General features: G+C 40.3%; 1 protein-coding gene across 3 annotated transcripts in view; it reads right to left on the bottom strand.

Annotated features, from left to right (window-relative positions):
• Positions 1 to 8,267, bottom strand: part of lcp2a (lymphocyte cytosolic protein 2a) — a 13,717-nt gene extending 5,450 nt beyond the window's left edge. For all 3 annotated transcript variants that reach the window (XR_009927107.1, XM_062433752.1, XM_062433753.1), the window contains exons 1-11: positions 8,116 to 8,267; positions 7,656 to 8,014; positions 3,977 to 4,039; positions 3,510 to 3,556; positions 2,925 to 2,990; positions 2,198 to 2,226; positions 1,796 to 1,836; positions 1,512 to 1,704; positions 1,318 to 1,400; positions 1,172 to 1,229; positions 351 to 428 (exon numbers count right to left, since the gene is read on the bottom strand). Coding sequence is in view for 2 of the 3 variants with exons in the window: in XM_062433752.1 (XP_062289736.1) it covers positions 351 to 428; positions 1,172 to 1,229; positions 1,318 to 1,400; positions 1,512 to 1,704; positions 1,796 to 1,836; positions 2,198 to 2,226; positions 2,925 to 2,990; positions 3,510 to 3,556; positions 3,977 to 4,039; positions 7,656 to 7,733 (736 nt within the window). In the remaining variant the exon portion in view is untranslated. The remainder of the gene's footprint in view (positions 1 to 350; positions 429 to 1,171; positions 1,230 to 1,317; positions 1,401 to 1,511; positions 1,705 to 1,795; positions 1,837 to 2,197; positions 2,227 to 2,924; positions 2,991 to 3,509; positions 3,557 to 3,976; positions 4,040 to 7,655; positions 8,015 to 8,115) is intronic.
• Positions 8,268 to 10,722: the final 2,455 nt, after the last annotated feature.

Raw genomic sequence — 10,722 nt, 5'->3', positions numbered from 1 at the left:
TTCTGACCCCCCCCAGACCCCCTTAATAAAGCCAAACTGCACATTTCACAGTGGCCTTTCATTGTGGCCAGTTTAAGGCACACCTGATGATTGTAAGTTAATTCAGAATAAAAGATCATTTAAAGAGGTCAGACTGGTTGTACAGGCATATAAAGTTGTGTATCATCAGCATATCAACGAATAGACGTTAATATTATGTATTTATATAAAAGGAAACACGTAAATGCAGAACAGAGGACAGATGCATACTACTTCTGTAATGCAATAGTTCAGGTTCAGGTTCTGGTTCAGGTTCAGGTTCAAGTTCAGGTTCAGGTTCCGGTTCTGGTTCTGGTTCAGGTTCAGGTTACCTCTGACAGGAGACGGGTTGGATCCAGCATCTCGGCCCGGTTTGTTTCCTCTGAAGATCTGCGGCGGTCCAGGAGGAACTGAACACAACACGAGCAGAGCGACCAATCAGAGCACAGCTACAGTCACATGACGTCAACACACCGAGTCTCAGAGCGTCTCTACACACCAGCGCTGATTGGTCCATTAATCAGTTAGTCGATTAACAGAATATAAAGCAGCAAGAACTCTGATTATTGATTCATTGTTTCAGTTTGTACAGTTTCATGTTTTTAACCATTTAAATAATGTTCTGACCCATTTAAAGCTGTAAAACACCATATACACATTTTTTTATCTACACTTTTCCTAACGTGACCCACAGTTTACAAAAAATGGAAATAAAATGCATCATTGTTTTAAAATGTTTGTGCAGCTGATTTACATTTTTTTATATATTCAAATGCACAAAATTCACTTCAAACATGTTTATTCTATAAATTTTCCTCCAGGACCATAAAATAGTGATTGTGAATGTAATTTATCTCCATAAATAAATAGCATACACTCTCTGACAGCTTCACTAAGGATTAATTAAACATTTATTTATGACTGATGGGGAATTTATGAGAATTGGTGCAGAGCTTAATTATGAGTCAGAATATGAACAGTAAGTAAAGAGTTAAACGTGAGACTTTGCAGCTTCTTTCTGATCTCAGATGACTGTAAACGGAATATTTTTGGGTCTTGGACAGAAGGATCTGAAGACGTCATTTTTCACAGTTTTCTGATAATTTACAGAAAATAATGTGCAGACGAATCCATGATGAAGACGATCACTCACGCTTTCCTGGTGGTCGAGCGCCTACGTGAGGCGAATGGTCTCTTCTGGAATCTGCAGGCTGCAAACACAGAAGTCACATTAATGTTGCTGCTGTGTGAAAATCAGCAGAGAGACGGGAGATAAAACGTGTTTGGGGACAAACTCACCATCCGAGACGACGGAGCTGAGAGAGAGGCGACCGGGGGGCGGGGACAAACTGCAGGGGGCGGGCCTCTGGACGACATGTTATCTACACACACACACAGAGTTATTAGTATTCCCTACCATTGGTTACCATGACAACCGTCTTTATCGATATCGATTATCAATCATCATGTGTTACGAGGAGGTTTTTGGTTACCGATATACTCGCTGTCTCCGATGGGCAGAGTGGGACACAGTTTCTGAGCCGGGTCCTCTAGAGGTTCGGAGGGAGGAGGCTCGTAATCGTTGGACCCGTCCATGTCGTCGTTGGGAGACTCGTAGTCTCCGCCGCTGCCGTCTTCATCGCCGCTGTACGGACTCTCATAGTCATCGTCAAACTCTTCATCATCCTGACAGAATGAAGCAGAAACACATTCAACCCACTGATCGGCTGGAGCCTGAATCAGCTGACCTCAGACCAGCGACACTGATCACACTTACAAACTCGTCGTCGTCCCAACCTTGAACCTCAGCAGCTGTTTCTGCACAGACGGAAACAGCTCATCAATAATCAGAATAATCAGATTATAAACCATTAATAAACATCTTATAACACATTATAATGGAGGTATACACAGATATGAGTGTTTATTAATGTACAGTATTTATTATAACTTCAGTTTATACAGCTGCAAACATCTGGAAGAGTAACAAGTGTTATTAATAATTTAATAATAAACATTTATATCTGCTGAGAATCACTTATAAACCAGCTGTGAGTAAAATGTCACATTAACAGAATATATTTACTGTATTTGTTCACTCAGATTTATTTTAATCATCTGATTGTGATGAGCTGGTTTATTATAAATGAATCAAAGTTAAATATGAAAGCAGTCCCACCTGGTTCATGATATTTAGGCGTTGTGAGTCTGTGATGAAAAAAACAGAGTTGAATATATTTAAATCAGGTTTTTCACTTTTAAATTATTCAACAAGATTATCAAACTCAGGTTTAATATCATATATATTTAAAATTTAAATTTAACAGTAGACAGAATAATGAAAATATCAAATATGACTGTTTAAAGCAGGTTTGAACCTCAGAGGAGTTTTAAAATAACCAGAATAAAATCCATTTGTCTTGTTTTCTCTTTTTAATCCAACTTTGGAGGAATATGAAGATCAGTTTTTCCACTTAAAGGAAAAATATAATTGATGACGTTTTTATTAAGGCTGTAAAAACCAAATGTTAATAACAGAATTAATTTACTTCAGTTCAACTGTGCAAAACAAAACCACAAAATGACTGTAAAACTACGATATTTTATGGCTAAATTACAGTAAAACCACTGAACCCTTATCACCGTAATTACAGATACATTTTAATTCACTTCAGAATAATTATCCGCCATGCAAAAGTGTGATTACAGTAGTTTCTGATTGTTAACAGTGCAGCATTTTTCTATAATAATAATTTCTAAAACTATGTGTATAACCTGCAGTAATAAGTTCGAATGAAGTTTGGATAAAAAGGTCGAACACAGAATTGGATAATAATTAATACTTTATGTTTTATAAACAGTGAAAGCAGAGAATAACAGGAGGGTTAAATAAAGTGATAACATACTTTTTACCAAACAGGCCTCTCCTCTCCTCCTTCTTACTGATCTCACTCCTGAGTTTAGAAATCATCCTGAAACACAAACAGACACACGAAGGGTTAAAAACAGTCAAACTATTCTTAATGCTGCTTTATTCTTTATCATCTCTGAAAATACCGTCCTTTATTCTTCTTTATCTGTCAGCTGCAGTTTGTTAATTTCTTCATACACGTCGCCCATAAAGTTGGAATAAAATATTTTTTACCTCTTCTCATGAAATGATTGTGACAATGTGATTTATTCTTGATAGATAAAGTGTAAATATTCTCAACATTGTATTGATCCATCTCATTGCACCTGGTCAAAGGTGATTACTGATGTGTATAAATAAAAAATAAAAAGAGGAATGTGCCTGAAAACTAAATTATTCCAACTTTATGGGCGACCGTGTATAAAAATTGGAAAATAATATTAATTTATAATATTTTTATGTCAGTCTTATGAGTCGTGTGTAAGTTTTTCTTAAACGAGGCAGAAATATTAAAGCTGATTTTAAACAAGAGTAAAAATATGAGTCATTATTTCAGTGGCTAGTTTTAGTTTTTACTCACGGAGCGTGAAGTTTGGGGAACTTCTGCAGGTCGTTATCACTCAGATTCTGAAAATGTGATTAAAAGTTTTAACATTAAAATCATTAAAACGTTAAAATCATCAACAGTTTTCACATCTGAGAAAAATCAGATTAAAGGACAGAAAGACACGTCTCCTTTCCTTCATTTCATTCTCTATCTTTTCTTTCCTTCCTTCTTCATACCTCCTTCATTCCTTCCCTACATCCTTCTCTTCATTTTTTAAAACGTATTACTTTTTTTTCTCACCCCATCATTTAGTCCTCCTCTCCTCCTTTCTTCACTTTATCTACTTCCTCCTTTCCTTACCTCCTCCACTTCCCTTCCTTTCCTTCCTTCAACACCATTCTTTCTTTTTCTACATCCCCCTCTCCTCATTTCCTTCTCTCCATCTCTCTCTCAGTCTGAAACATTTCTCTGATATTAAACATGTTTATTTATTAACTCACCACAAATCTGGCTCCAGTGATGGAGTTTTTGAGCACAGCTTTATCACATCCGGAGAGACTCATCTGAACACAGAGAGAGAAGTCACTTCAATAATTAACATCATCATTAATTATAACAACATTTTCCTGAGCTTCAGTAACAGCAGAAACTGTTACTGACCCGTGGACTGAATATGTGAACAGATTCTTTGTGGTTATTATTGTTGTTGCCATGACAACGAAGGTGGTCTAACGTTAACCTCACGGCACACGTTTCTCTAACCTTTAACAAAGTGATTATTTTGACCACGGCGCTGTGACATCATGAAATATCATTATTTTATTAACAGTGATGATGTCATCCTGCTGTTAGAGGAGTCACATGATCACACCTCAAATCTTTAGAGCATGAAAAAAGCTGAGGAGTTAACAGCTCCACTAGATAGTGTCATTTTCTGACTCAATAGTCGGTAGGGTCCTCAGTAGTCAGTAGGGTCCTCAGTAGTCAGTAGGGTCCTCAGTAGTCAGTAGGGTCCTCAACAGTCAGTAGGGTCGTCAATAGTCAGTAGAGTCCTCAATAGTCAGTAGGGTCCTCAATAGTCGGTAGGGTCCTCAATAGTCAGTAGAGTCCTCAATAGTCGGTAGGGTCATCAATAGTCAGTAGGGTCCTCAACAGTCAGTAGGGTGCTCAATAGTCAGTAGGGTTCTCAACAGTCAGTAGGGTCCTCAATAGTCGGTAGGGTCCTCAACAGTCAGTAGGGTCCTAATTAGTCGGTAGGGTTCTTAATAGTCGTGAGGGTCCTCTACAGTCAGTAGGGTCCTCAGTAGTCAGTAGGGTCCTCAATAGTCAGTAGCGTCCTCAATAGTCAGTAGAGTCCTCAGTAGTCGGTAAGGTCCTCAATAGTCGGTAGGGTCCTCAATAGTCGGTAGGGTCCTCAATAGTCGGTACGGACCTCAGTAGTCAGTAGGGCCCTCAATAGTCGGTAAGGTCCTCAATAGTCGGTAGGGTCCTCAATAGTCAGTAGGGTCCTCAATAGTCTGTACGGACCTCAGTAGTCAGTAGGGCCCTCAATAGTCGGTAGGGTCCCCAATAGTCGGTAGGGTCCTCAGTAGTCAGTATAGTCCTCAGTAGTAAGTAGGGTCCTCAGTAATCGGTAGGGTCCTCAGTATTCGGTAGGGTCCTCAGTAGTAAGTGGGGTCCTCAATAGTCGGTAGGGTCCTCAGTAGTCGGTAGGGTCCTCAGTAGTCAGTAGAGTCCTCAGTATTCGGTAGGGTCCTCAATAGTCGGTAGGGTCCTCAGTAGTCGGTAGGGTCCTCAGTAGTCGGTAGGGTCCTCAGTAGTAAGTAGGGTCCTCTGTAGTCAGTAGAGTCCTCAGTAGTTGGTAGGGTCCTCAATAGTCAGTAGGGTCCTCGATAGTCGGTAGGGTCCTCAGTAGTCGGTAGGGTCCTCAATAGTCAGTAGGGTCCTCAATAGTCGGTAGGGTCCTCAGTAGTCGGTAGGGTCCTCAGTAGTCAGTAGGATTCCCCAATAGTCAGTAGGGTCCTCAATAGTCAGTAGGGTCCTCAGTAATCGGCAGGGTCCTCAATAGTCGGTAAGGTCCTCAATAGTCAGTAAGGTCCTCAGTAGTCAGTAGGGTCCTAAAAGGGGGTAGGGTCCTCAGTAGTCGGTAGGGTCCTCAATAGTCAGTAGGGTCCTCAATAGTCGGTAGGGTCCTCAGTCATTAGCATAGCAGAGTGATAAGATCCTAGCTACACATATGAACTGTTTTTAAGGTGGAACGGACCTTTTATGTTTGTGTTTGGTGAGCCGACAGTGTTAGATTTAACAGTTAAACACACTTTAAATGACTTTACTGCAATAATTACTTCATTTAAAGTAAAATGACTTAAGTATATAAACAAAATATTTTCTCAATTAAAGTAACAAGAGTAATTGTAATTCATGACTTCCACTTCTGGTTATTACTATCTATTCATGTCTATTTGCTTTGCTTGTTGATAAGGACCAAAATACATCACTACTATTAATAATGTTTGCAGTCATAAAATGCAAAACAATAGATTCTGAGAATATGAACCATCCCAAAAAACTTGGCCCTGGCTCTGAGAGCTCTGGGCCCCTCATGGTTCTGATGAAATGTGTTTGAGCTGCTGTTTATGAGTCTCATCATGTTCAGTTTGTAGCTGTCAGATAAATGTAAAATAAAGAAGGAACCACTGCAGTAACGTGTGAACATGTTGAAATGTTCCTTTAGTAATCTTTCATCTCCACTCGACTACTGTAACGCTCTTCTGACTCCGTTCTAAAGTCTTTACACTGGCTCCCAGTCAGCTTTAGAATAGATTTTAAAGTCCAGAATACATGAATGACATGTTAACCCTTTACATTCTGTTTAGTGTCTAATTTAACCCATTTTTACATTTAACAGCTTTAAAAACACCATATACACATTTCTGTTAGGCAGACTTTTCATTATGTGATCCTGTATTTACAGAAATGGAAATAAAATGCATCATTCTTTTTACATTTTTGTGTATGGAAATGTCCAAATTTAATCTGTATTTATTACAATATTCAGTTGTATTCTTCATATTCTATAAAATGTTCTCCTGGACCATAAACAGTGATTGTGAATGGTTTTTTTCTCATAGAAGGATTAATTACAGGTTTATTAATGACTGATGGGGAATTTATTAATGTGAATTAGTGTAGAGACTAATTATGAGTCCTAATATGAACAGTATGTAAAGGGTTAATACTTTTAAAGCAAATTTAGCTTTATGTTTTCTTTTTATTATAACTGGGTGTTTCCAGTTTTTACTGTTTAATCATCGCCTGATATTTAGTTTATAGCACCTTGTGTATGAAAGCTGCTTTGCCTTTAACCCTCACATAGAGTTCATATTCATACATATCTACAGTATCCCTTCATAATTAATCAGTTACAGGTTAATGTGTGATTAATACTTAAAGGAGCTTTCAGAGAGCAGAGATATTTTTATGCTTTTTGTTTCTGGATAATTAAACATTTACAATCATAGAACAGGGAACATGACGAGGTCAATTAATTATATCACATGTGAAGAATGCAACAGTAATTAATGGATGTTTTAATTAAATATGGGTCAAGCACTCGACAAAGATGTGTATCAGCTGCATATAAATGTTCATAAGAAGTTGAAATATTTACATTTTTGTATATTCTAGGTCAAATTAGGAGAAGTCGTCAAATTAAAAGAAAACAGTGTTTAGGGACTTTTTACAGCTGAATGAGTCAAAATGAATCAAAATGAATCAAAATGAGTCAAAATTGACCCTGAACAGTTTGTAAGTGTTACTGTTTCAGCTGCTGTTCATGAATCTCATCATGTTCAGTTTGTAGCTGTCAGATAAATGTAGAATAAAGGAAATGTTCAAGTGACCCTTTAGTGAAGCTGCTTCTGTAAACACTCAGCTAACATGCTAACAGCTAACACAACAGCTTCCTCCATTTTCTCCGTCACGCGTTCCAACGTCACAGTTCAGCAGGACACATTTACGTCACTGCTGAGAACAAAAACCCACTTTAACTGATTCTACTGCACATTATTAGTGTTAGAGTGACGGAGCTTCTGTCTGCTGGGTTCGACTCTGCAGGACGTTTCATTTATTAAAGACTTGTGAGGACAGAGACAGACAGACAGGTTTCGGAGGTCTCACCCTCTTCAGGTAGTCTGCCAGCTGCTGTGGACTCCACCCCATCACCTCCGCCCGGGACGGCACTCGGTCGGAGCTCATCCTGCGTCCTCCTCACCTCCCCCCCCCGAACCTGAAGAGACACGACCACCGCGTCCAGCTGATGTCCTGCCGAAGACTTTCTGCTCTAACAGGACGACGCCACCATCTGACAGAGACTCCAGCTGGGTGTTCGTCTCCCTCTCAGCCTCTCTGAGTTTTATCTTTTATGTCTTGTTGTCTTCTGTCCTCCAGCTGGACGTCCACCACGTCCGTCCTTCAGGCTGCAGCGGCTCCTCTTCGACGCTCTCCGACTGACAGGACGAGCCTCGTTTCTCAACTTCCTGCAACATGTAAAACCAAATTTCACTAAGTGCAAAAAAAAAAGGGAAGAAAAAATAGAATAAGTGCCCTCAGATGGTTTTACTTCCTCTAAAATACTCACCACTATCTGAGAGTCTGTGAAGGAGGATCAGGGTGAAAGAAACCCGAAAGAGAAGAAAGTTAAACTTCAGACAGGCTGGAACCAAAATGGCTTCCTTCTTTCTCTCTCTCTCCTCTGCACTTGTTCTGTTTCTCTCTCTCTCTGTCTCTGTCTCTCTCTCTCTCTCTCTCTCTCTCTCTCTCTTTCTCTCTCTCTCTCTCTCTCTCTCTCTCTCTCTCTCTCTCTTTCTCTCTCTCTCTTCCTCCCTCCATCTCTTAGAGGAAGTGACTGTGCAGAGGGTGAGGAGGAGGGGAGGGGGGGGGGGGGGGGGGGTGAAGGCAGCAGTCTGACCACAGAGCGGAACAGTTGCACCCACTCGCTGCAGCTCAGCCGAGAAAAAAACACGTTGACGTCGACACGCTGAAGAGCAGCAGACATTAAAACTGACTGAGGATCAGTGCAGAGGTCACAGAGATCACTGCAGACTGTCATCACTGACTCCTGATCAGATCTGTCCACTCAAGACTCACTGTTTCCACTCTAAAGGCCAAAGATTGTGGGTTTGAAGGATTGTTTGCTGATAGACTAAAGTAACAGGTTGGTTAATAAAGTTGCTCTGTACCACATGTGTTGCTGGACTCTATTGGACGTTGTTCCTTCTCTCATTTATAACATTTCTCCAAAGACTCTTGACTCCCTCTATCAGACTGATGCTGGGTGTTTGGGCCTGTGTGTGTAAACATGATGAAGCTGAGACATGCAGGTCAAGTTTGATCCACTTTTTACATTTGACAGCAAACTTCATGCTTCAGCACGGTACAGAACAACTGGCCCTAGTGTGAGTTCGCCCTTAGAAATTGCAGCTTTGTTTTCCTTTTAACACCTCAGGCTGGAGTTGGTATAGATTTATTATATTATAACATTAAAGTTATATTAATTATATATATTATATAGTATTTATAGGATATTATGCATTACTGTTACAGCCCATTGAGATCATGTGGCCCCTGAACTGAAATGAGTTTGACACCCCTGCTGTAAATGATGAAGGTGAAACTAGAGGGTCTTTCAAACAGGTCGATATGTGATTCAAACCACTATTACCATGTTAACTGCCAGGGTCAGGGTCAGGGTCAGGGTTAGGGTTTAACTGCCTAACCCTAACCCTGACCCTGACCCTGACCCTGACCCTAACCCTAACCCTGACCCTGACCCTGACCCTGACCCTGACCCTAACCCTAACCCTGGCATAAAATGGTCTTAAAATGACAATAATATAACTTATCGCAATTACTTCTGGGACAATATGTCGTCAAACAACAGTAGTCATGGTGACGGGTCTGCTGCTGGAGTTTGACTTTGTTTCTGTTCTTCGTGAAGTTTGGAAGACTGTGAAGTTGAGCCAGTACCACAGTGGACTGAGACCTGGTCCACTGTGCTCATAAAGGGACGGACACTCAGGGGTCCAGGAACCTTACCTTTATTCACTGAGAGCAGGAACGCCTTGATCACATTCACACCCGGAAGCTGCCCAGTACAACCAGCAGCTGGACCAGGTGGGGTGGAGTGCCTTGCTCAAGGGTCAGTGGTGGTAATGAAGGAGGGTTAATGCTGCTTCTCCTCTTTCCCAACCCAGATTCATCCTGCTGGTCCGGGGAATTGAACCTGTGACCCTCCGGTCATAAGCTTGCTTCTCTACCCTTTAGGCCACGACTGTCCATCAACATACAAGACAAGGAAAGCAACCAGTTGTCTTCCTGCTTAAAGGGTTAATTTAGTAAAATGTTGGACCTGAATGTGAGTTTATTTTAGTCCCAGTGTGAAACCCAACGGTCTTTGTCTCATTTGCATGTTCACACTGCAGCAGCGTTGTTACCATCAGTGTGACCGCTGCTTCTGCATGTGGGGGGGGGGGGGTATTTCCCAGCATGCACCGCTGCCAGCAGACTGCATGGCTGTGAGTCAACGCGACGACGTCCCGCACCGCTGTTTGATTTACATGTCTGAGTCATGTGACCTCAAACCATCATGACTGACAGATGAGGAAGAACAGTTTTCCTGAGAAGTTCTGAAATAAGACGACTTAAAATAACAGAAGGAAGAAGAAGTACTCTGATCAGTATTACAGTATTATAGTGATGTAGTATGCAGTATTACAGTAAAAGTACTGCAGTATTATAGTGATGTAGTATGCAGTATTACAGTAAAAGTACTGCAGTATTATGAGCGATGTAGTATGCAGTATTACAGTAAAGTACTGCAGTATTATAGTGATGTAGTATGCAGTATTACAGTAAAAGTACTGCAGTATTATGAGTGATGTAGTATGCAGTATTACAGTAAAAGTACTGCAGTATTATAGTGATGTAGTATGCAGTATTACAGTAAAGTACTGCAGTATTATGAGCGATGTAGTATGCAGTATTACAGTAAAAGTACTGCAGTATTATAGTGATGTAGTATGCAGTATTACAGTAAAGTACTGCAGTATTATGAGCGATGTAGTATGCAGTATTACAGTAAAAGTACTGCAGTATTATAGTGATGTAGTATGCAGTATTACAGTAAAAGTACTGCAGTATTATAGTGATGTAGTATGCAGTATTACAGTAAAAGTACTGCAGTATT

This window comes from Scomber scombrus, chromosome 14, assembly GCF_963691925.1.
Source record: "Scomber scombrus chromosome 14, fScoSco1.1, whole genome shotgun sequence".
NCBI lineage: Eukaryota > Metazoa > Chordata > Actinopteri > Scombriformes > Scombridae > Scomber > Scomber scombrus.
The sequence above is the reverse complement of the archived record's forward strand: the minus strand, read 5'-3'. Positions and strand labels throughout refer to the sequence as shown.